At 46.9% G+C, this 27,143-nt stretch overlaps 1 protein-coding gene across 2 annotated transcripts in view; it reads right to left on the bottom strand.

The window, feature by feature from the left end:
- Positions 1-9,022: 9,022 nt before the first annotated feature.
- PAK2 (p21 (RAC1) activated kinase 2) overlaps positions 9,023-27,143 on the bottom strand; it is a 220,684-nt gene continuing 202,563 nt past the window's right edge. For both annotated transcript variants that reach the window (XM_063915569.1, XM_063915568.1), the window contains exons 11-15: positions 20,992-21,109; positions 20,512-20,611; positions 14,139-14,335; positions 13,687-13,824; positions 9,023-13,058 (exon numbers count right to left, since the gene is read on the bottom strand). In XM_063915569.1, coding sequence (XP_063771639.1) covers positions 12,972-13,058; positions 13,687-13,824; positions 14,139-14,335; positions 20,512-20,611; positions 20,992-21,109 — 640 coding nt within the window. In that variant the 3' untranslated portion in view covers positions 9,023-12,971. The remainder of the gene's footprint in view (positions 13,059-13,686; positions 13,825-14,138; positions 14,336-20,511; positions 20,612-20,991; positions 21,110-27,143) is intronic.

Here is a 27,143-nt window from a genome sequence, read left to right as displayed (position 1 = left end):
AGGCAACTCATCCTCAATTGCCTGAACCCATGCTTCAATTACTTTTGCAGCCCAGGAAGCTGCCATAGTGGGTCTATGTACAGCACCAGTAAGAGAGTAATAGCCTTCAGGCTACCCTCCACACGCTTATCCATCGGTTTCTTCAGTGAGGTGACAGTGGTGACAGGCAGAGTAGATGACACCACGAGACGGGCGACATAGTCCACCGGCGGTGTTTCTCACTTGTTACTCAACTCCGCAGGGATAGGATAATGAGCTAGCATCTTTTTAGACAGGGAAAACTTCCTTGCTGGAGACGACCAGGATTACTGACATATGTTAATTAAAAGGTCAGAATGTGGCAGAACTACTTTACCAACCTTCGACGTTTGAACTTATCAGGTTTCTTAGATGTAGCAGTAGGCTCGATCTCATCATCAATCTGGAGAATCAGCTTGATAGCCTCCACTAGTTAAGGAACATCAACCTGGGTTGTAGATTCCTCATCAGAAGCAACTGTATCAGTGTCTGAAGGATCAGTATATTCCCCATCCTCATCGGAAGAATTATCTGAAATATTAATGGATTGTGAGGAAGAAATGGCCTACTTGGATGACCCCTTAGCCCCAGAGGGGCGTGGGGTAGACTTGTGTCTAAGCAAAGATTGATTCAATTGTTGTAACTGGGTAGACTGTCAGGGAGTGAGGGAGAGAGAAATGCAGCTCCAGGGCGGGAACACCAGCAGTAGATGGCGCCCGGAGCTGGGGGAGGAGCTACAGGTCAGCGCCTTATCCCCTATGCTGGGCTTCACCACCGGGTACTGTGGAGACTATTGTAAACGGATTTTAGTAAATCCGACTTGTGCTCCCTGCCCTGGTGGATATAGTGGGGTCCCTGTGCAGTACAGGACAGCGATTTACCGGCGGGTCCCACCTGGGAGACCCTCTTACCTCCTCCCTGATGTGCAGCCACGCGATCCTAGAGAGCGCCAGCGGTGGTGTGCCTGATGACCGGTGCGCCTGTGCTGCAAGTACCCGGGAACTCGGCCGCGGGAGTATGCAGCGCTGATGGGGGAGATGATGGAGCCGCAGCACAGCATGTCATAAAGATATAGAAAGTGCTGCAGCCCTTGAAGTCTTCTTAAAAGCTCTTTTCAGGGCTGCCTAGCGCAGCTCCCCCTGTTAGAGACCTGCTCTACAGGCATCAATTTACAGACTGAGCTCCAGTGCCTGGAGGCGGGGCTATAGAGGAGATGGTGCAATGCATCCTGGGAACAGTCAAAGCTTTAGCCTGTTGGTGCCTCGGATCAAGAGCTACTCTACACCCCGATGTATTCCATGTGGAATCCCAGTGTACCCCGCTGCAGAAATATAACATAATCAAGTTTAGAAATATACTCCAAACATTTTGAAGAATTTACTAAATCTGTAGTCAAGACCAATAATAGGACACAAAACTGTCAGGCGTTTGAATATGAGGGATGTAGTCAATCTCCCGCGCTCAACATGTGACTGTCAGAATCCCATCAGCGAAATACAGACGCTCAAAATCCTAAAGGTAAGTATAGGTGTTAGGGTTAGGCACTAGGGCGAAGGTAAGGGTTAGGCTGTGGGAAGAGACAGATAGTGTGAGGGGGCAGGAGGGGACAGTTAGACTTAGGTTATGGGTAGGCTACGGGAGGGGACGGTTAGACTGCAGTAGGGGTTGGGGAGGTTAGGCTGCAGGAGGGGTGGGGGAAATTAGGGTTAGGCTGCAGAAGGGGATGGTTAGGCTGCAGGAGGGGATAGGTTAGGCTGTGGGGGTGGGGAGAGGTTAAGGTTAGGCTGAAGGAGGGGATATGTTAGGCTGTGGAGGAAGTTAGGGTTGGGCTGCGGGAGGAGACGGTTAGGTTGCATGGGGGAATGATTAGGGTTAGGCTGCGAAAGGGGTGGATTGGGCTGTGGGAGGAGACTGTTACGGTTAGGCTATGTGGGGTGATGATTAGGGTTAGGCTGCGGAAGGGGTGGGTTAGGCTGTATGAGGGGACGAATAGGGTTAGGCTGCGGGAGGGGTGGGTTAGGGTTAGAATACTCACTGAGATCTGTTGGAAATCCACTGTCGGGATTCTGACCATCGGCATGCTGAGCGCCAGGATATCGTACCCAACCCAAACATGATGACCACATTATAGTGGAGGCGCAGCACAAATCTAAAAGTGGAGTTTGCTTTTATATAATGGGGTCAATACAGCTAGGGGCAAGTTGCCATTGCAACAGTGCATAAACGCTGGCAACGACAGCAGAAAAAGCCCCCCTCGCAGCCTAGGTTGGTTAAAAATTTAAAATTGCCATTATAAATTTAGTAACCTGCAGACTTTTACATATACCCTACTGGGAGAGATGTTCGATTAAGAAGAAATCAGATAAAACCACATATTCTTCTATCTTTATAGGTTTCAGAATAACAAATAATGCTATGACACTTATATCGCTGATCCCACCACACTGCATACACTTTCTTTCAGTATCTCAGATAGGTCATACAAAACTTTGTCCACTCTCCTGAATATGGTAGATACGACTCCGACTTCCAGAGCTCTCCTCTCTCGCAGAATGTCACTTCGGCAAACTAATATAAGAACAAACTAGCCCGGCCCATTGCCTCAGCAGCTACCTTCCAAATTGATGCCACTCCAGCATGCAGGCTTCCCCCACCTCCATGCAGGAGGTGCTGTACAGAATCTGGCTCATCAGAAGGTATTCATGGTGATTATTATTCAGTTTCTGAAAATCTTTTAACAAGGTGTGGGAAACCATTCTGCCTCACACTGCAACACCCACTGGCATTCCCCATGTAAATCACTTCCACCCACAGGTCAGGCCATGCCGCTTTGTTCCTTTTAATAGGGAAGAGAAGTGGCGTGCTAGCGTTGCCAAGTTCAGTAATGGCACATTCATGGAAATGCGGCTCATGCAGACCAGCAAATAGGCACATATGTACCCATTAGGAGCCCTATTCACACCAGATACTGGTCATATACATAGGCATGCTGATGGAAGTGTGATGCATATGCTGCTTATAAAACAGTACATGTATCTTGGTGCTCTGCATATATGAGGAAATACCTTTAGTGTTGTAGCAATCAGCCAGTTTAGGCTTTATTGGGTTAATAAACTTCAACAGGATTACCAACAGAAAGACTAAGATCCATAGAAAACTATCCCAGGAACATTACTTTATAAGAAAGCACCTTATCGATGAATGTTACTAGAATTCTCGGTCTGCGTAACATATAATAAGAATTTACTCACCGGTAATTCTATTTCTCGTAGTCCGTAGTGGATGCTGGGAACTCCGTAAGGACCATGGGGAATAGCGGCTCCGCAGGAGTCTGGGCACAACTAAAAGAAAGCCTTCAGACTACCTGGTGTGCACTGGCTCCTCCCACTATGACCCTCCTCCAAGCCTCAGTTAGGATACTGTGCCCGGAAGAGCTGACACAATAAGGAAGGATTTTGAATCCCGGGTAAGACTCATACCAGCCACACCAATCACACCGTATAACTCGTGATACCATAACCAGTTAACAGTATGAAATTTAACTGAGCCTCTCAACAGATGGTTCATAACAATAACCCTTTTGTGAACAACAACTATGTACAAGTATTGCAGACAATCCGCACTTGGGACGGGCGCCCAGCATCCACTACGGTCTACGAGAAATAGAATTACCGGTGAGTAAATTTCTAATTTTTTCTGAAGTCCTAGTGGATGCTGGGAACTCCGTAAGGACCATGGGGATTGTACCAAAGCTCCCAAACGGGCGGGAGAGTGCGGATGACTCTGCAGCACCGAATGAGAGAACTCAAGGTCCTCCTCAGCCAGAATATCAAATTTGTAGAATTTTGCAACCGTGTTTGCCCCTGACCAAGTAGCAGCTCGGCAAAATTGTAAAGCCGAGACCCCTCGGGCAGCCGCCCAAGATGAGCCCACCTTCCTTGTAGAATGGGCTTTTACTGATTTAGGATGCGGCAGTCCAGCCGCAGAATGCGCCAGCTGAATTGTGCTACAAATCCAGCGAGCAATAGTCTGCTTAGAAGCAGGAGCACCCAGTTTGTTGGGTGCATACAGGATAAATAGCGAGTCAGTTTTCCTGACTCCAGCCGTCCTGGAAACATAAATTTTCAAGGCCCTGACTACGTCCAGTAACTTGGAATCCTCCAAGTCGCTAGTAGCCGCAGGCACTACAATAGGTTGGTTCAAGTGAAAAGCAGATACCACCTTAGGGAGAAACTGGGGACGAGTCCTCAATTCTGCCCTATCCATATGGAAAATCAGATAAGGACTTTTAAATGACAAAGCCGCCAATTCTGATACACACCTGGCCGAAGCCAAGGCCAATAACATGACCACTTTCCATGTGAGATATTTTAGATCCACGGTCTTTAGTGGCTCAAACCAATGTGATTTTAGGAAATTCAACACCACGTTGAGATCCCAGGGTGCCACTGGAGGCACAAAGGGGGGCTGAATATGCAGCACTCCTTTTACAAATGTCTGAACTTCAGGTAGTGAAGCTAGTTCTTTTTGGAAAAAAAATCGACAGAGCCGATATCTGTACCTTAATGGAGCCTAATTTTAGGCCCATAGTCACTCCTGCCTGTAGGAAGTGCAGAAATCGACCCAGCTGAAATTCCTCTGTTGGGGCCTTATTGGCCTCACACCAAGCAACATATTTCCGCCATATGCAGTGATAATGTTTAACCGTTACTTCTTTCCTGGCTTTAATCAGCGTAGGAATGACATCCTCCGGAATGCCCTTTTCCTTTAGGATCCGGCGTTCAACCGCCATGCCGTCAAACGCAGCCGCGGTAAGTCTTGGAACAGACAGGGCCCCTGCTGCAGCAGGTCCTGTCTGAGCGGCAGAGGCCATGGGTCCTCTGAGATCATCTCTTGAAGTTCCGGGTACCAAGCTCTTCTTGGCCAATCCGGAACCACGAGTATTGTCCTTACTCCTCGTTTTCTTATTATTCTCAGTACCTTTGGTATGAGAGGCAGAGGAGGGAACACATAAACTGACTGGTACACCCACGGTGTCACTAGAGCGTCCACCGCTATCGCCTGAGGGTCCCTTGACCTGGCGCAATATCTCTCCCGTTTTTTGTTTAGGCGGGACGCCATCATGTCCACCTGTGGCCGTTCCCAACGATTTACAATCAGTGTGAAGACTTCTGGATGAAGTCCCCACTCTCCCGGGTGGAGGTCGTGCCTGCTGAGGAAGTCTGCTTCCCAGTTGTCCACTCCCGGAATGAACACTGCGGACAGTGCTAGCACGTGATTTTCCGCCCATCGGAGAATCCTTGTGGCTTCTGCCATTGCCGTCCTGCTTCTTGTGCCGCCCTGTCGGTTTACATGGGCGACCGCCGTGATGTTGTCTGACTGGATCAGTACCGGCTGGTTTTGAAGCAGGGGTGTTGCCTGACTTAGGGCATTGTAAATGGCCCTTAGTTCTAGAATATTTATGTGCAAGGAAGTCTCCTGACTCGACCATAGTCCTTGGAAGTTTCTTCCCTGAGTGACTGCCCCCCAGCCTCGAAGGCTGGCATCCGTGGTCACCAGGACCCAGTCCTGTATGCCGAATCTGCGGCCCTCTAGGAGATGAGCACTCTGCAGCCACCACAGCAGAGACACCCTGGTTCTTGGAGACAGGGTTATTAGCCGATGCATCTGAAGATGCGATCTGGACCATTGGTCCAACAGGTCCCACTGAAAGATTCTGGCATGGAACCTGCCGAAAGGAATTGCTTCGTAAGAAGCCACCATCTTTCCCAGGACTTGCGTGCAGTGATGCACCGACACCTGTTTTGGTTTCAGGAGGTCTCTGACTAGAGATGACAGCTCCTTGGCTTTCTCCTCCGGGAGAAACACTTTTTTCTGGACTGTGTCCAAAATCATTCCCAGGAACAGTAGACGTGTCGTCGGAACCAGCTGTGACTTTGGAATATTCAGAATCCAACCGTGCTGGTGTAGCACCTCCTGAGATAGTGCTACTCCTACCAACAACTGCTCCCTGGATCTCGCCTTTATTAGGAGATCGTCCAAGTACGGGATAATTAAAACTCCCTTTTTTCGAAGGAGTATCATCATTTCCGCCATTACCTTGGTAAACACCCTCGGTGCCGTGGACAGTCCAAACGGCAGCGTCTGGAATTGGTAATGGCAATTTTGTACCGCAAATCTGAGGTACTCCTGGTGAGGATGATAAATGGGGACATGCAGGTAAGCATCCTTGATGTCCAGGGATACCATGTAATCCCCCTCGTCCAGGCTTGCAATAACCGCCCTGAGCGATTCCATCTTGAACTTGAACTTTTTTATGTATGTGTTCAAGGATTTCAAATTTAAAATGGGTCTCACCGAACCGTCCGGTTTCGGTACCACAAACAGTGTGGAATAGTAACCCCGTCCTTGTTGAAGTAGGGGCACCTTGACTATCACCTGCTGGGAATACAGCTTGTGAATTGCCTCTAGCACAGCCTCCCTGCCTGAGGGAGTCGTTGGCAAGGCAGATTTGAGGAAACGGCGGGGGGGGGGAGACGCCTCGAATTCCAGTTTGTACCCCTGAGATACTACTTGCAAGATCCAGGGATCCACCTGTGAGCGAGCCCACTGATGGCTGAAATTTTTGAGGCGGCCCCCCACCGTACCTGGCTCCGCCTGTGGAGCCCCACCGTCATGCGGTGGACTTGGAAGAAGCGGGGGAGGACTTTTGCTCCTGGGAACCTGCCGTTTGTTGCAGCCTTTTTCCCCTACCTCTGCCTCTGGACAGAAAGGACCCGCCTTTTCCTCGCTTGTTTCTCTGGGTCCGAAAAAACTGTACTTGATAAAACTGCGCTTTTTTAGGCTGTGAGGGAACCTGGGGTAAAAATGCTGATTTCCCAGCTGTCGCTGTGGAAACTAGGTCTGAGAGACCATCCCCGAATAACTCCTCACCCTTATAAGGCAAAACTTCCATGTGCCTTTTGGAATCTGCATCCCCTGTCCACTGCCGAGTCCATAAGCCTCTCCTAGCAGAAATGGACAATGCACTTATTTTAGATGCCAGCCGGCAGATCTCCCTCTGTGCATCTCTCATGTATAAGACTGAGTCTTTTATATGCTCTATGGTTAGGAGAACAGTGTCCCTGTCTAGGGTGTCAATATTTTCTGACAGGGAATCTGACCATGCAGCGGCAGCACTGCACATCCATGCTGACGCAATAGCTGGTCTAAGTATAATGCCTGAGTGTGTATATACAGACTTCAGGATCGCCTCCTGCTTTCTATCCGCAGGCTCCTTTAGGGCGGCCGTATCCGGAGACGGAAGTGCCACCTTTTTAGACAAACGTGTGAGCGCTTTATCCACCCTAGGAGGTGTTTCCCAACGTGCCCTATCCTCTGGCGGGAAAGGGAACGCCATTAGTAATTTTTTAGGGATTACCAATCTTTTATCGGGGAAAGCCCACGCTTCTTCACACACTTCATTTAATTCTTCAGATGGGGGAAAAACTACGGGTAGTTTTTTCTCCCCAAACATAATACCCTTTTTAGTGGTACCTGGGTTTATATCCGAAATGTGTAATACCTCCTTCATTGCCTCAATCATGCAACGAATGGCCCTAGTGGACATTAGATTTGACTCATTGTCGTCGACACTGGTATCAGTATCCGTGTCGACATCTGCGTCTGCCATCTGAGGTAGCGGGCGTTTTAGAGCCCCTGATGGCCTTTGAGACACCTGGGCAGGCACGAGCTGAGAAGCCGGCTGTCCCGCATTTGGAATGTCGTCAAATTTTTTTGTGTAAGGAGTCGACACTTGCACGTAATTCCTTCCATAAAACCATCCACTCAGATGTCTGCCCCGCAGGGGGTGACATCACTTCTATGGGCATCTGCTCCGCCTCCACATAATTTTCCTCATCAAACATGTCGACACAGCCGTACCGACACACCGCACACACACTGGGAATGCTCTAACAGAGGACAGGACCCCACAGAAGCCCTTTGGGGAGACAGAGAGAGAGTATGCCAGCACACACCAGAGCGCTATAAAATGCAGGGACTAACTGAATTATGTCCCCTATAGCTGCTATAATATTTACTGCGCCTAAATTTAGTGCCCCCCCTCTCTTTTTTACCCTTTTCTGTAGTGTAGACTGCAGGGGAGAGCCAGGGAGCTTCCTTCCAGCGGAACTGTGAGGGAAAAATAGCCCCAGTGTGCTGAGAGAGATAGCTCCGCCCCTTTTTCACTGACTTTTCTCCCGCTTTTTTAAGGATTCTGGCAGGGGTAATTATCACATATATAGCCTCTGGGGCTATATATTGTGATTGTTTTGCCAGCTAAGGTGTTTTTATTGCTGCTCAGGGCGCCCCCCCCCCAGCGCCCTGCACCCTCAGTGACCGGAGTGTGAAGTGTGTATGAGGAGCAATGGCGCACAGCTGCAGTGCTGTGCGCTACCTTGGTGAAGACAGAAGTCTTCATGCTGCTGATTTTCCGGATTTCTTCTTGCTTCTGGCTCTGTAAGGGGGACGGCGGCGCGGCTCCGGGACCGAACACCAAGGCCAGTTCCATGCGGTCGATCCCTCTGGAGCTAATGGTGTCCAGTAGCCTAAGAAGCCCAAGCTAGCTGCAAGCAGGTAGGTTCGCTTCTTCTCCCCTTAGTCCCTCGTTGCAGTGAGCCTGTTGCCAGCAGGTCTCACTGTAAAATAAAAAACCTAAATTATACTTTCTTTCTAAGAGCTCAGGAGAGCCCCTAGTGTGCATCCAGCTCGGCCGGGCACAAAAATCTAACTGAGGCTTGGAGGAGGGTCATAGTGGGAGGAGCCAGTGCACACCAGGTAGTCTAAAGGCTTTCTTTTAGTTGTGCCCAGACTCCTGCGGAGCCGCTATTCCCCATGGTCCTTACGGAGTTCCCAGCATCCACTAGGACGTCAGAGAAAGATGTGCGCAAGTGGAAGACCTATAAACATACAGTATTGCATTCTGAGGCTGTGACCGCATCAATGAAATGAAACAGAAAATATATTATTAAAATAAAACAAAAAGTTTATTCCAAGCAAAGTTGACGCACACAAATGATTCAGTAGTTATTGCCGTAAAAATTAACAATTAAATAAAAAGATGGGATAAATTAAACAAGACAGATAAGGAAGAACTGCAGAAAATGAATCCACAAAATAACGAATATGAAACATCTGCATGCAAAGCTACAAGGAGGAGGAGGAGGAGGAGAGACCGTAAAATATAGGAAAGGCGAGAGCTCCGTGGATTCATACTGAACTGAGGCCACTCTTCTAACTATAGAAATAACATGTCCCCATAAAGGGATTCCCAGCACCCTCACCATTCTAATTGGGATATTAACATTAACAAGGTTCGGTCAGCATACCGACGCCAGGAGACCGACAGTCAGAATGCCGGCAGGGGGCCCAGGGCTATTCCCACTCGTGGGTGTCCACGACACCCATAGAGTGGGAATAGAACATGTGGCGAGCAATGGGCTTCGTTGCGCACACCCCGCCCTCCGACATTCTGGCGGTCGGTATGCTGACCGCTGGGATCCGGACCGCCGCTCACCAAACCCCAACGGTAGCAGTTTCATGGAGCCCAATTCATCTCTAAACAACGTACAGTATTTCAGGTGCTTTGACGAGAAGAAGCCAAATATAGGATCTAATTGGCTGTGACTAACCGTTATGAGGTCTCACAATTTGTCAGAGCAAGCAAGATGGTATAGTTTTGGGGTGGTATAGTTTGGACTAAGACGACCCCCAAAATGCTGTTTGATTCATCAGAGAAGCAGCACAAACTTTTTAAACAAGCTACATTATGGGGTGTTCTCACTAAGATAATGTTACTGTACTTTTGTAGAACCTTTGATTCAATGGAATGGCAACACAACTTTTCTAAACCCTAAATAAACTTTATATACTCATTTTGAAAACCAGATCTCCCTTCAAGTCTCAAATGTTAATGAGGAGTCAGGGTGTTGTCAATACAAAGAAACCTTATATTAGAAATGCCCTCAGTTTGTGTTAATGCATTGTCCTACAAAAACTCACAAAGGACACATAACCATTCACCTATTCAACCACTAAATCCTAGCTATTTACAAGCATTTCAAAGCATTACATTTTATATTCTTACGTTGAAATAATTACAGCTATCTTCACACTTTATTCAGATACAGTATGTCGTCGTCATACATGACACTTTCTACACTGAGCAGGAATCACGGACCGCTGGCCGGCGTTCTGTCAATTCTAAGAGCTGTATAGAAAATCTTGACCTAGAAAATGACATACACTGCAGAACGCAGAGCCCTTCAGAATATTGAAACAATCTACATTTTCATTTTACAGTTCAACAAGACTCCTTGGGTATATAGGAGGAGGAGGAGGAGGAGGAGATTTTGGCATTATGTAAGAATTCCAAACTTAAAAATGGCCGACCATGTTCAGGCAAATGTGTCGTTCATATTTACCTAAGTAACACTGAGTGTTCAGAACCTTGTGGCAAAAAAAAAAAAAAAAAAAAAAAAAGGAGTAAAGCAAAAACATTTTAACAAATATACATAATTCCTTGACTGGTATATTTGCATTTTATGCAAAGAGTTCTGAAGTTCTTATTAAGGGAAGCCCTTGATCTCCGCTCATCAGCACAAAGTTGACAGTTTTGTGAAGAGAGTCCTGTAATAGTAATGTGTACCCACCATATACACATTATAGAGGATGGATGCCATTCTATGGGTTGGGAATTCCACAAGAATGCATTCAGAGCCAGCTGTTTGGTGCTCAGGCCAACTATCCAGACCACCTTGGGACCACAGAGCTCTGTCAGGATGAGCAGAAGGGAATGGTGTGTGCACACAAGGCAAAAGTGGTAATTTTATAAACATAGCCCAATAATGATCACATTGTGAACAGGCAATGGGTTTATGTACTGTAACTGGGCAATACTGCTTTGTAACTGGCCAGCCTTAGTGATGTTTCTAGCAAAATGCTTCTTCTGATATGTATTCAGCTCACACAATGGCTTCAGTTCATACTGAGTGGGTGTGTAAATATCTATTCACTGTAACTCAATGACCATAATGAGTGTCTGTTTTTATAGCAAGGTCTTTAGAATGTGACAGTTAATTGCGATAAATAAGCCCATCACAGTACTATGAATGCATAGCATAGGACATGGGCACAAAGACTATGGAAGTGACACCTACAGGACAGGCAGCAAATTACAGTTGTGGGACGTAGTAGCCCCTGAGAGTAGTAGCTTAGAGTGTGCAAACAAATCATTGCATTTAGTAGAACAGGTCATTCCATTGCAGTAATAACACAGAACCCAGCACAATAATCTACTGATACAGAGAAATGAATTACTGCACTGTCTGATATGTTATAATGACATAACACCATATTAACCAGAAACACAGAATTGCATTCTATATGAAATTAAAGGCACAATAGAGGGGATATTGTCTTCCATAAGAGTGTAATATGGTGTTTAGCTTCCAGTCCTGATGATACTGGCAAGGTTGACCTTCAATGAAATGTCCACAGACCTTCATAGAGATTCCCAACTTACATAGTTTAACAGGGTGGAACGGGAAGTAATTAAAAGGCAAGAAAATATTAACAAGGGCTAGGACATCAAATGATGTCATTCAGCATACTATAATTCCCTTTTCTCCAATTAGGCAAGAACAATAATAAAAACGGAAAAAAGAAAGAAAAAAAAACTAAAAACCCACACCAGCTATTGCCAGTGTTGAATTTCCTATATACACTATATTGGTTGGTAACTATAATTTCACATGAGACTTGGGTCTACATGTGAATGCAAGACATAATTGCTCTATTAGCAATCCAATGTTTTAGTAAGAAATCAGAAGGGATTCTGGGACATAATATACTGTACTGCAAAAAACGATAGGGTAACTCACGGAATTATCCATTCAATCAGGAGTGGTAGCTCAGTTACCAGGTTGTACCTAACTGCTCTAGATGTATAGGAATACTGGTGGCTCAGGTTTTCCATACAGACAACAGACCTGACCCAGGCACTTACGTTTGTAAAACCATACAGAATTTGCAAAATCAACCCACAAAGTGGCAAAATGACCAAGTAGTATTAAAAGAAGGGGGAAAAACAAGCATTAAATAGAAAACACACAGTGAACTATTGGGACTTTGGCACTACTTCCCGCTGATGTAAAAGTCACAAGGAAGGTTACAGAAAAATAAAATAATTCTGCAAGTTTTCCAGGGTGTAACGTTAAGAGCACTTTCAGATTATTGGGAAAAGTCCGTATTAGCTACAGGAGCTGCTGCTATCTTGAATAATCATTGAGCATGGCACACACTAAACGTGCGGTCCTCGCTTTCCCACCATCCGTAGTATACTACCTACTGTAAAACCGACCCAAATATTTGAGAGAGAGTTAAGACATGTTCAAAGATTTTTAAGGAGTACAAACAACTTCCCTGTCAGAGGCACATTTCCCATCACCGAAGACGCAATGGTAAATCCAGGCACAAGGACAGTGAGTGGAATATAAAGAGGCAGCAAAGAGACAGACAGAAACTCTGACACTGGCATGAGAGTTATTCAAGTATCAAGCAAAGGCCAGAGAACAGAAGCGGTGTCCTCCGAGGGTAAGAACAGATGCACAATATAAGGTCATTCCCATAATGCAGTCGAAACCCCAAAATAGAGGGTTTTTGAAAAGGCCACAAACAGAACTCAGTTTTATTTTTCTGCCAGGAGGAAAGATATACAGCATGGGAGAGCCGTATCCTTCCCAGTACTGTCACTGCCACGGCCAAGGAGAGAGCATCTACATTCCCGGCCTCTTCACAGAATGCTGATGGCTTTCCCTCTCAGGTGCCTGTGAGCAGAGCGAGAGTGGCACTTATAGGACGTTAACATTGTTAAGAGAACAAAGGGAGAATTACATAAAGGTCTTGATAGGATGTTAGCGGTTGCCTTTCATGGCTTCTTTTGCAGCCAAGATTAGAGGCGTCAGGCTGGACAGTGGCTTAGCAAGTTTCAAGAACGGGTGCTGCAAGGAAAAGGAGAAATATATTAGACAGTCACTTTCTAATTCTCAGTGTTGCCAAGAAACCACAACTATATTAAAAAGCACTTTCTACAATATCTTCACAAACTAAGTCTTCTCCTACATATTTATCTAATAGAGAGGATCCCATGCCAAGAGAACCAGGCCAGTATTTTGGACAGGGTGGGCCCATCTAAAAGTTACAGTATAGCAGTCAGTGGAGTGCTACAAGGCAGTGAACTCTCTCTCTCAGATATAGGAGTCACTTCTAAAAGGCTTACAGGGGGCAAGGGAAACCCCCCTTTGAATGGTGAGTGTTCAGGTAAATGGAGACGAGCAATAAGGACCATATGGATGCTTATATAACAAAGCGCTCTGTATAGGATATAGATGCAGTAAGTGTGCTCTCCAAATGTCAATAACCCACAAACAATTAAAAGAGATGAAGTCCTGTTAGCAAACGAAGCGAGCGATATAGAAGGTACTAAGAATTCTGGGCAATCACTCTGTTTATTAGACATATCCTCTTTGTACGAGTTATAACTATGTGACAGCTGGAGAGCCACAGATCACCTGCCACAAAACAGACCACTTAGATACTCCATTTCGCTTACAGCAGACGTCTACCCACCTGTAGGAGCTGCCTGGCTGACCCTCGCTTTTCTACGTCCATCTCCAAGGAACGATTCAGGAAGTCTCGGAAGATTGGAGACAGCTTCTCAGGATTCTGCAGCTCTGGGGTGCCGTTAGTAGCAATCAGATACAAAGCCTGCAGAGACACAGAGACACTCTCTGTGAGCCGGAATGCTTGCACTTAGAAACATTTTAGCCTGCCCCAAATCTGTGAAAGACCAGGTGTATGCAAGATTTCCTCATTTATTAGGTTATGTACATTCACTGATGGGCTGTTCATGACAACCTGCAATGGTGAATGTCATTTCGTAATTACTAGTGGATAAATAGTTGATATTATATAGGTATTACAGATCCCTAACCAAATGCAGAAATTAAATACAACAGAACAATATATTGATCAGGCACAGAAATGATATTACTCATAGATGTACAAGATAGAGAACTTACCCTTAGAGGGTTCTCATTGAGGTAAGGTGGTTCTCCTTCCACCATTTCAATAGCCATGATACCAAGCGACCAGATGTCTACCTTAGGACCGTAAGCTTTCCTGGTGACCACCTCTGGCGCCATCCAGTATGGGGTGCCCACCATGGTGCTACGTTTGCTCTGTTCAGGGGTGATCTGAGCACAGAAGCCAAAGTCAGCTATATGAGGAGAGAGGAGACAGAATGGAGAATGACATCTGATGCAATATCAACACAATTAAGCACAGAACAGACCAAACTATAGAACAAAATCTACAACCCACATCATGCCAGATCCAAGCACCAAAATGCATTTTGCACACATTTCTAAAAAAAAACAAAAAAAAAATAAGAATTTACTTACCGATAATTCTATTTCTCGGAGTCCGTAGTGGATGCTGGGGTTCCTGAAAGGACCATGGGGGGGGATAGCGGCTCCGCAGGAGACAGGGCACAAAAGTAAAGCTTTCCGATCAGGTGGTGTGCACTGGCTCCTCCCCCTATGACCCTCCTCCAAGCCAGTTAGGTACTGTGCCCGGACGAGCGTACACAATAAGGGAGGAATTTTGAATCCCGGGTAAGACTCATACCAGCCACACCAATCACACCGTACAACTTGTGATCTAAACCCAGTTAACAGTATGATAACAGCGGAGCCTCTGAAAAGATGGCTCACAACAATAATAACCCGATTTTTGTAACTATGTACAAGTATTGCAGATAATCCGCACTTGGGATGGGCGCCCAGCATCCACTACGGACTCCGAGAAATAGAATTATCGGTAAGTAAATTCTTATTTTCTCTATCGTCCTAGTGGATGCTGGGGTTCCTGAAAGGACCATGGGGATTATACCAAAGCTCCCAAACGGGCGGGAGAGTGCGGATGACTCTGCAGCACCGAATGAGAGAACTCCAGGTCCTCCTTAGCCAGGGTATCAAATTTGTAGAATTTAGAAAACGTGTTTGCCCCTGACCAAGTAGCTGCTCGGCAAAGTTGTAAAGCCGAGACCCCTCGGGCAGCCGCCCAAGATGAGCCCACCTTCCTTGTGGAATGGGCATTTACATATTTTGGCTGTGGCAGGCCTGCCACAGAATGTGCAAGCTGAATTGTATTACACATCCAACTAGCAATAGTCTGCTTAGAAGCAAGAGCACCCAGTTTGTTGGGTGCATACAGGATAACAGCAAGTCAGTTTTCCTGACTCCAGCCGTCCTGGAACATATTTTCAGGGCCCTGACAACATCTAGCAACTTGGAGTCCTCCAAGTCCCTAGTAGGTGCAAGGCACCACAATAAGCTGGTTCAAGTGAAACACTGACACCACCTTAGGGAGAGAACTGGGGACGAGTCCGCAGCTCTGCCCTGTCCGAATGGACAAACAGATATGGGCTTTTTTGAGAAAAAACCACCAATTTGACACTCGCCTGGTCCAGGCCAGGGCCAAGAGCATGGTCACTTTTCATGTGAGATGCTTCAAATCCACAGATTTGACTGGTTTTAAACCAATGTGATTTGAGGAATCCCAGAACTACGTTGAGATCCCACAGTGCCACTGGAGGCACAAAAGGGGGTTGTATATGCAATACTCCCTTGACAAACTTCTGGACTTCAGGAACTGAAGCCAATTCTTTCTGGAAGAAAATCGACAGGGCCGAAATTTGAACCTTAATGGACCCCAATTTGAGGCCCATAGACACTCCTGTTTGCAGGAAATGCAGGAAACGACCGAGTTGAAATTTCTTTGTGGGGCCTTCCTGGCCTCACACCACGCAACATATTTTCGCCACATGTGGTGATAATGTTGTGCGGTCACCTCCTTTCTGGCTTTGACCAGGGTAGGAATGACCTCTTCCGGAATGCCTTTTTCCCTTAGGATCCGGCTTTCCACCGCCATGCCGACAAACGCAGCTGCGGTAAGTCTTGGAACAGACATGGTACTTGCTGAAGCAAGTCCCTTCTTAGCGGCAGAGGCCATAAGACCTCTGTAAGCATCTCTTGAAGTTCCGGGTACCAAGTCCTTCTTGGCCAATCCGGAGCCATGAGTATAGTTCTTACTCCTCTACGTCTTATAATTCTCAGCACCTTAGGTATGAGAAGCAGAGGAGGGAACACATACACCGACTGGTACACCCACGGTGTTACCAGAACGTCCACAGCTATTGCCTGAGGGTCTCTTGACCTGGCGCAATACCTGTCCCGTTTTTTGTTCAGACGGGACGCCATCATGTCCACCTTTGGTATTTCCCAACGGTTTACAATCATGTGGAAAAAACTTCCCGATGAAGTTTCCACTCTCCCGGGTGGAGGTCGTGCCTGCTGAGGAAGTCTGCTTCCCAGTTTCCATTCCCGGGATGAAACACTGCTGACAGTGCTATCACATGATTTTCCGCCCAGCGAAAAGTCCTTGCAGTTTTTGCCATTGCCCTCCTGCTTCTTGTGTCGCCCTGTCTGTTTACGTGGGCGACTGCCGTGATGTTTTTCCCACTGGATCAATACCGGCTGACCTTGAAGCAGAGGTCTTGCTAAGCTTAGAGCATTATAAATTTACCCTTAGCTCCAGTATATTTATGTGGAGAAAAGTCTCCAGACTTGATCACACTCCCTGGAAATTTTTTCCTTGTGTGACTGCTCCCCAGCCTCTCGGGCTGGGCTCCGTGGTCACCAGCATCCACAACTGAATGCCGAATCTGCGGCCCTCTAGAAGATGAGCACTCTATAACCACCACAGGAGAGACACCCTTGTCCTTGGATATAGGGTTATCCGCTGATGCATCTGAAGATGCGATCCGGACCATTTGTCCAGCAGATCCCACTGAAAAGTTCTTGCGTGAAATCTGCCGAATGGAATTGCTTCGTAGGAAGCCACCATTTTTACCAGGACCCTTGTGCAATGATGCACTGTTTTTAGGAGGTTCCTGACTAGCTCGGATAACTCCCTGGCTTTCTCTTCCGGGAGAAACACCTTTTTCTGGACTGTGTCCAGAATCATCCCTAGGCACAGCAGACGTGTCGTCGGGATCAGCTGCGATTTTGGAATATTTAGAATCCACCCGTGCTGTTGTAGCAGTATCCGAGATAGTGCTACTCCGACCTCCAACTGTTCCCTGGACTATGCCCTTATCAGGAGATCGTCCAAGTAAGGGATAATTAAGACGCCTTTTCTTCGAAGAAGAATCATCATTTCGGCCATTACCTTGGTAAAGACCCGGGGTGCCGTGGACAATCCAAACGGCAGCGTCTGAAACTGATAGTGACAGTTCTGCACCACGAACCTGAGGTACCCTTAGTGAGAAGGGCAAATTTTGGGACATAGAGGTAAGCATCCCTGATGTCCCGGGACACTATATAGTCCCCTTCTTCCTGGTTCGTTATCACTGCTCTGAGTGATTCCATCTTGATTTGAACCTTTGTAAGTGTTCAAAAATTTTTTTTAGAATAAGTCTCACCTAGCCTTCTGGCTTCAGTACCACAATATAGTGTGGAATAATACCCCTTTTCTTGTAGTAGGAGGGGTAATTTAATTATCACCTGCTGGGAATACAGCTTGTGAATTTTTTCCATACTGCCTCCTTGTCGGAGGGAGACCTTGGTAAAGCAGACTTCAGGAGCCTGCGAAGGGGAAACGTCTCGACATTCCAATCTGTACCCCTGGGATACTACTTGTAGGATCCAGGGGTCCTGTACGGTCTCAGCGCCATGCTGAGAACTTGTCAGAAGCGGTGGAACGCTTCTGTTCCTGGGAATGGGCTGCCTGCTGCAGTCTTCTTCCCTTTCCTCTATCCCTGGGCAGATATGATCTTATAGGGACGAAAGGACTGAGGCTGAAAAGACGGTGTCTTTTTCTGCAGAGATGTGACTTAGGGTAAAAACGGCGGATTTTCCAGCAGTTGCCGTGGCCACCAGGTCCGATGGACCGACCCCAAATAACTCCTCTTCCTTTATACGGCAATACACCTTTGTGCCGTTTGGAATCTGCATCACCTGACCACTGTCGTGTCCATAACATCTTCTGGCAGATATGGACATCGCATTTACTCTTGATGCCAGAGTGCAAATATCCCTCTGTGCATCTCGCATATAAAGAAATGCATCCTTTAAATGCTCTATAGTCAATAAAATACTGTCCCTGTCTAGGGTATCAATATTTTTAGTCAGGGAATCCGACCAAGCCACCCCAGCTCTGCACATCCAGGCTGAGGCGATCGCTGGTCGCAGTATAACACCAGTATGTGTGTATATACTTTTTATGATATTTTCCAGCCTCCTGTCAGCTGGTCCTTGAGGACGGCCCTATCTATAGACGGTACCGCCACTTGTTTTGATAAGCGTGTGAGCGCCTTATCCACCCTAAGGGGTGTTTCCCAACGCGCCCTAACTTCTGGCGGGAAAGGGTATACCGCCCATAATTTTCTATCGGGGGGAACCCACGCATCATCACACACTTTATTTAATTTATCTGATTCAGGAAAAACTACGGTAGTTTTTTCACATCCCACATAATACCCTCTTTTGTGGTACTTGTAGTATCAGAAATATGAAACACCTCCTTCATTGCCTTTAACGTGTGGCCCTAATAAGGAATACGTTTGTTTATTCACCGTCGACACTGGATTCAGTGTCCCTGTCTGTGTCTGTGTCGACCGACTAAAGTAAACGGGCGTTTTAAAACCCCTGACGGTGTTTTTGAGACGTCTGGACCGGTACTAATTGTTTGTCGGCCGTCTCATGTCGTCAACCGACCTTGCAGCGTGTTGACATTATCACGTAATTCCCTAAATAAGCCATCCATTCCGGTGTCGACTCCCTAGAGAGTGACATCACCATTACAGGCAATTGCTCCGCCTCCTCACCAACATCGTCCTCATACATGTCGACACACACGTACCGACACACAGCACACACACAGGGAATGCTCTGATAGAGGACAGGACCCACTAGCCCTTTGGAGAGACAGAGGGAGAGTTTACCAGCACACACCAAAAACGCTATAATTATATAGGGACAACCTTATATAAGTGTTTTCCCTTATAGCATCTTTTTTATATATTTCTAACGCCAATTTAGTGCCCCCCCTCTCTGTTTTAACCCTGTTTCTGTAGTGCAGTGCAGGGGAGAGCCTGGGAGCCTTCCCTCCAGCCTTTCTGTGAGGGAAAATGGCGCTGTGTGCTGAGGAGATAGGCCCCGCCCCTTTTTCGGCGGCCTCGTCTCCCGCTCTTAACGGATTCTGGCAGGGGTTAAATATCTCCATATAGCCTCCGGAGGCTATATGTGAGGTATTTTTAGCCAAAATAGGTATTCATTTGCCTTCCAGGGCGCCCCCCTCCCAGCGCCCTGCACCCTCAGTGACTGCCGTGTGAAGTGTGCTGAGAGGAAAATGGCGCACAGCTGCAGTGCTGTGCGCTACCTTTAGAAGACTGAGGAGTCTTCTGCCGCCGATTCTGGACCTCTTCTTACTTCAGCATCTGCAAGGGGGCCGGCGGCAAGGCTCCGGTGACCATCCAGGCTGTACCTGTGATCGTCCCTCTGGAGCTGATGTCCAGTAGCCAAGAAGCCAATCCATCCTGCACGCAGGTGAGTTCACTTCTTCTCCCCTAAGTCCCTCGTTGCAGTGATCCTGTTGCCAGCAGGACTCACTGTAAAATAAAAAACCTAAGCTAAACTTTTCTAAGCAGCTCTTTAGGAGAGCCACCTAGATTGCACCCTTCTCGGCCGGGCACAAAAATCTAACTGGCTTGGAGGAGGGTCATAGGGGGAGGAGCCAGTGCACACCACCTGATCGGAAAGCTTTACTTTTGTGCCCTGTCTCCTGCGGAGCCGCTATCCCCCCCCATGGTCCTTTCAGGAACCCCAGCATCCACTAGGACGATAGAGAAAAAGCACAAAAAAAAACAAAAAACAAATTCCAAACCCGAAAAAATTACTCAGATTATACATTAGGCTAAACGATTTCTCTCTGCCTCTAGTACGTAATTATTTTAATTGTCCTGATATCACATAGTAAATAGTCCTTGAATAATTGAGTAAATCTGGAACTTTATTTACAGTCAATAACATCATTTGGAACACGATCCATTAATTTGCTCTGTTATGTTCTGGTACAAATGATTTATATCCTTATTCAGCTCTGAGATATCCTTCAATTTGGCAATCTACAAAAAGCTCTGGAATGTAGCACGGAAAGCATGTGATTACCCGTGCTGTATGCTCCTATTAATCTGATGGGAGTTTCCAGATTGAGTACTCCTGAGCCATGAGTAGAGGCAAAATTGAACACAACTTGGAACACATTTTGGAAATGTAACATGCAGCCGGTATTACAAAGGCATTTAGGAAAAAAGAAACCCAAAGTACTCACTGAGTTTGACAGACCCATCCATTCCTAGGAGTACATTGTCGCTTTTAATGTCTCTGTGAATGACCTGATTGGCGTGTAAGAATTCCAATGCTTGCAAACACTAAAATCAGACATAAACACCATCCTTTATAAATGATTTGCATCTCATGTGACAATTTATTATTACAGCATGGGGATTACGGGCTGTATTGTGCTGCTGTCTATAGAGAGCTGCGCTGATTGACTAGAAGTGACATCTACATTCTGTTTTACGTACAGATCAAAAATGACAGATACTCATTTAGCCAACTGAACTTTACATTTAGTCATCAAACCTATAATATGGTCAATAATAACCTAGTAAGATACAGTAATTCATGCCGTCATACTCTGACTCTAGTACTCTATACGTTGACTCTATTAAGATCTGTAATATTAGACTCGCTCTTTCAAACTGGTCCTGGGTTGTTCAGCAATAAACTTGCAGATGGCAGCACTCACCTCTCTACACACAGCAGCTATCTGGGCTTCATCCATGCAGGTCTCCGTCACCACGTCAGTGAGAGACCCTCCCGCTAGGTATTCCATCACCACAAACAGCTCATCTCCAACCAGGAAGCTGCAGATAACACACTTTATGAGTGGCCAATGGCATACAAGGGGGTATAGCAAAAAACAAGGCTTTTATATGTGTATGTAATACTTCCAGATCATATAAGTAAAGTAGTCACAAATAATGAAGGTCACTGGCTTTTAGCAGATTATATGATATATGTGCATAACAATATGTGACAAATAAAGGATGATATCTAAACATTAACCTTACTCTTACCTGTGCTACCCACACTAATACTCCTCACCTGTACTACCTCCACTAATACTCCTCACATGTACCCTACTTGTACCTGTACTACCCACACTAACACTCCTCACATCTACCCTACTCTCACCTGTGCTAACCACACTAATACCCCTCATATGTACCCTACTTGCACCTGTACTACCCACACTAATACTTCTCACATCTACCCTACTCCCACCTGTACTACCTACAATAATACTCCTCACAGCTACCCTACTCTCACCTGTACTACCCACACTAATACTCCTCACATCTACCCTACTCTCTCCTGTACTACCCACACTAATACTCCTCACATCTACCCTACTCTCACCTGTACTACCCACACTAATACTCCTCACATGTACCCTACTCCCACCTGTACTACCCACATTAATATTCCTCATATCTACCCTACTCTCACCTGTACTACCCACACTAATACTCCTCACATCTACCCTACTCTCACCTGTACTACCCACACTAACAGAGCCGGCCTTAGCTATAGGCAGGCAAGGCATTTGCCTAGGGCATTCAAGCATGTCTAGGGGCATCCAAGCATGTCCCTGCAGCATCTCATGCTGAGAGGGACAGTCCGCAAACTAACTGTTACTTTCCAAATGTATTCAATCAGTACTTGTATACACTGCTGTTATGCACACTGTGCCTTAAACTTCCTCCGACATGCTTGAATGCCCCTGACTTGTGAGACCTCAGACAGACCGCAGAAGCCCAGTAAATGCAATTCCTGGACCTGTGACATTTTTACTGACTATAATAAGAATTTACTTACCGATAATTCTATTTCTCGTAGTCCGTAGTGGATGCTGGGAACTCCGTAAGGACCATGGGGAATAGCGGCTCCGCAGGAGACAGGGCACATCTAAAGAAAGCTTTAGGATCACCTGGTGTGCACTGGCTCCTCCCCCTATGACCCTCCTCCAAGCCTCAGTTAGGATACTGTGCCCGGACGAGCGTACACAATAAGGAAGGATTTTGAATCCCGGGTAAGACTCATACCAGCCACACCAATCACACTGTACAACTTGTGATCTGAACCCAGTTAACAGCATGATAATAGAGAAGCCTCTCGAAAAGATGGCTCACTACAACAATAACCCGAATTTTTTGGTAACAATAATTATGTACCAGTATTGCAGACAATCCGCACTTGGGATGGGCGCCCAGCATCCACTACGGACTACGAGAAATAGAATTATCGGTAAGTAAATTCTTATTTTCTCTGACGTCCTAGTGGATGCTGGGAACTCCGTAAGGACCATGGGGATTATACCAAAGCTCCCAAACGGGCGGGAGAGTGCGGATGACTCTGCAGCCCCCAATGAGAGAACTCCCGGTCCTCCTCAGCCAGGGTATCAAATTTGTAGAATTTTACAAACGTATTTGCTCCTGACCAAGTAACTGCTCGGCAAAGTTGTAAAGCCGAGACCCCTCGGGCAGCTGCCCAAGATGAGCCCACCTTCCTTGTGGAGTGGGCATTTACAGATTTTTGGCTGTGGCAGGCCTGCCACAGCATGTGCAAGCTGAATTGTACTACAAATCCAACGAGCAATAGTCTGCTTAGAAGCAGGAGCACCCAGCTAGTTGGGTGCATAGAGGATAAACAGCGAGTCAGATTTCCTGACTCCAGCCGTCCTGGAAACATATATTTTCAGGGCCCTGACAACGTCTAGCAACTTGGAGTCCTCCAAGTCCCTAGTAGCCGCAGGCACCACAATAGGTTTGGTTCAGGTGAGACGCTGAAACCACCTTAGGGAGAAACGGAGGACGAGTCCTCAATTTCGCCCTGTCCGAATGGAAAATCAGATAAGGGCTTTTACAGGATAAAGCCACCAATTCTGACACGCGCCTGGCCCAGGCCAGAGCCAACAGCATGACCACTTTTTCTGTGAGATATTTTAACTCCACAGATTTAAGTGTGTCAAACCAATGTGACTTTTGGAACCCAAAAACCACCTGGAGATCCCAAAAGTGCCACTAAAGGCACAAAAGGAGGCTGTATATGCAGTACCCCTTTAACAAATGTCTGAACTTCAGGGACTGAAGCTAGTTCTTTTTTGGAAGAAAATTGACAGAGCCGAAATTTGAACCTTAATGGACCCCAATTTCAGGCCCATAGATACTCCTGTTTGCAGGAAATGTAGGAATCGACCCAGTTGAATTTCCTCCGTCGAGCCTTACTGGCCTCGCACCACGCAACATATTTTCGCCAAATGCGGTGATAATGTTTTGCGGTTACATCCTTCCTGGCTTTGATCAGGATAGGGATGACTTCATCCGGAATGCCTTTTTCCTTCAGGATCCGGCGTTCAACCGCCATGCCGTCAACGCAGCCGCGGTAAGTCTTGGAACAGACAAGGTCCTTGCTGGAGCAGGTCCCTTCTTAGAGGTAGAGGCTACGGATCCTCCGTGAGCCTCTCTTGAAGTTCCGGTTACCAATTCCTTCTTGGCCAATCCGGAGCCACTAATATAGTGCTTACTCCTCTCCATCTTATCAATCTCAGTACCTTGGGTATGAGAGGCAGAGGAGGGAACCCATACACTGATTGGTACACCCACGGTGTTACCAGAGCATCTACAGCTATTGCCTGAGGGTCCCTTGACGTGGCGCAATACCTGTCGAGTTTTTCCCAACGGTTTATAATCATGTGGAAGACTTCTGGGTGAAGTCCTTACTCTCCCGGGTGGAGGTCGTGCTGAGGAAAACTGCTTCCCAGTTGTCCACTCCCGGAATGAAAACTGCTGACAGTGCTATCACATGGTTTTTCGCGCCGCGAAGAATCCTTGCAGCTTCTGCCATTGCCCTCCTGCTTCTTGTGGCACCCTGTCTGTTTACGTGGGTGACTGCCGTAATGTTGTCCGACTGGATCAACACCGGCTGACCTTGAAGCAGAGGTCTTGCTAAGCTTAGAGCATTGTAAATGGCCCTTATCTTCAGGACATTTATGTGAAGTGATGTCTCCAGGCTTGACCATAAGCCCTGGATATTCCTTCCCTGTGTGACTGCTCCCCAGCCTCGCAGGCTGGCATCCGTGGCCACCAGGACCCAGTCCCGCATGCCGAATCTGCGGCCCTCTAGAAGATGAGCACTCTGCAACCACCACAGGAGGGATACCCAGGTTCCTGACTAGCTCGGATAACTCCCTGGCTTTCTCCTCCGGGAGAAATACCTTCTTTCTGGACTGTGTCCAGGATCATCCCTAGGAACAGAAGACAAGTCGTCGGAACCAGCTGCGATTTTGGAATATTGAGAATCCAATCGTGCTGCCGCAACACTACCTGAGGTAGTGCTACACCGATCTCCAACTGTTCCCTGGATCTCACCCTTATCAGGGAATCGTCCAAGTAAAGGATAACTAAAATTCCCTTCCTTCGAAGGAATATCATCATTACGGTCATTACTTCAGTAAAGACCCGGGGTGCCGTGGACCATCCCTACGGCAGCGTCTGAACTGATAGTGACAGTTCTGTACCATAACCTGAGATACCCTTGGTGAGAAGGGTAAATTTTGACATGAAGGTAAGCATCCTTGATGTCCCGAGACATCATGTAGTCCCCTTCTTCCAGGTTTGCAATCACTGCTCTGAGTGACTCAATTTTGAATTTGAACCTCTGTATGTAAGTGTTCAAAGATTTTAGATTTTAGATTTTAAAATCGGTCTCACCGAGCCGTCTGGCTTCGGTACCACAATAGTGTGGAATAATACCCCGTTCCCTGTTGCAGGAGGGGTACCTTAATTATCACCTGCTGGGAATACAGCTTGTGAATGGCTTCCAAAACTGCCTCCCTGTCAGTGGGAGACGTCGGTAAAACAGACTTTTGGAAACGGCGAGGGGAATACGTCTCGAATTCCAATTTGTACCCCTGAAATATTACCTGAAGGATCCAGGGGTCTACTTGCGAGTGAGCCCACTGCGCACTGAAATTCACACTAGCCCTTTGGGGAGACAGAGGGAGAGTTTGCCAGCACACACCAGAGCGCTATATATATACAGGGATAACCTTATATAAGTGTTTTTCCCTTTATAGCTGCTGTATTGTTTATACTGCGCCTAATTTGTGCCCCCCTCTCTTTTTTAACCCCTTTCTGTAGTGTAGTGACTGCAGGGGAGAGCCAGGGAGCTTCCCTCCAACTGAGCTGTGAGGGAAAATGGCGCCAGTGTGCTGAGGAGATAGGCTCCGCCCCTTTCTCGGCGTCCTTATCATCCGTTTTCTTGTATGTTTTGGCAGGGGTTAAATGCATCCATATAGCCCAGGAGTTATATGTGATGCATTTATTTTAGCCATAAAAGGTTTTCTATCGATTTATTGCGTCTCAGGGCGCTGCCCCCCCAGCGCCCTGCACCCTCAGTGACCGGAGTGTGAAGTGTGCTGAGAGCAATGGCGCACAGCTGCGGTGCTGTGCGCCTACCTTTATCTGAAGACAGGAAAGTCTTCTGCCGCCGATTTTTCCGGACCTCTTCGCTCTTCTGGCTCTGTAAGGGGGCCGGCGGCGCGGCTCCGGTGACCCATCCAGGCTGAACCTGTGATCGTCCCTCTGGAGCTAATGTCCAGTAGCCTAAGAAGCCCAATCCACTCTGCACGCAGGTGAGTTCGCTTCTTCTCCCCTTAGTCCCTCGATGCAGTGAGCCTGTTGCCAGCAGGTCTCACTGAAAATAATAAACCTAAACTAAAACTTTCACAAAGAGCTCAGGAGAGCCCCTAGTGTGCACCCTTCTCGTCGGGCACAGAAAATCTAACTGAGGCTTGGAGGAGGGTCATAGGGGGAGGAGCCAGTGCACACCAGGTGATCCTAAAGCTTTCTTTAGATGTGCCCTGTCTCCTGCGGAGCCGCTATTCCCCATGGTCCTTACGGAGTTCCCAGCATCCACTAGGACGTCAGAGAAAATAGGATTTTGGTACTTACCAGGTAAATCCTTTTCTTTGAATCCATAGGGGGCACTGGAGTACTCTTGGGATATGGACGGGCGTGGCCGAACAAGGGCACTGAATATTTAAATTTAGGACCCTCCCCCCCCTCCATATCCCCGAGTACCTCAGTGTACTCTCTCAGTGTTTTTTACTGAGCGAACAGGAACGATAGAGAGGTTGACAATGGAGAATACCTATAACATAACGGACAACAACAATGTTGACCCATAACCTTACTGTCAACTAAACAGTTGACACCATAACCGATAGAACTTTATAATTTGAACCAATTGGTGAAAATGTGTTACCATAAGCTCCTCTGAGCTTAATATCAATCAAGTAAAACTTGTTACCCTAAGCTCCCTTGAGCTTAAAACAACCCAGGTAAAACTGCTCTGGGTGGGCGTCCAGTGCCCCCTATGGATTCAAAGAAAAGGATTTACCTGGTAAGTACCAAAATCCTATTTTCTTTATCATCCACTAGGGGTCACTGGAGTACTCTTGGGACGTACCAAAGCTTCCCTCGTGGGCGGGAGAGCTGTTTGATACTTGTAACAGTAGGCAGCCCAAAGCTAGATGCTGATGGCGCCACCATTCATAACGTGTAAACGTGCACAAACGTGCCGCGTCGTAGACGCTCCACGACCCGCTGGGTCTGACATTCCCACAGAACCTGTGGGATGAGCTATTACTGACGTAGGCGATTGTAACTTAGCCTTAAAGTAAGCCTGACTTGTAGACATTATTATCCAACTGGATAATATCTGCTGAGAAACTGGCTAAGCCCAGTTGGCAGCATCATAGAGAACAAACAACGTATCCGTATCACCTACTGTAGACGTTCGGGACATATATAAAACGCGTAATGCGTGTACCAC

Source organism: Pseudophryne corroboree, chromosome 4 (assembly GCF_028390025.1).
Source record: "Pseudophryne corroboree isolate aPseCor3 chromosome 4, aPseCor3.hap2, whole genome shotgun sequence".
Taxonomy (NCBI): Eukaryota; Metazoa; Chordata; class Amphibia; order Anura; family Myobatrachidae; genus Pseudophryne; species Pseudophryne corroboree.
The sequence above is the reverse complement of the archived record's forward strand: the minus strand, read 5'-3'. Positions and strand labels throughout refer to the sequence as shown.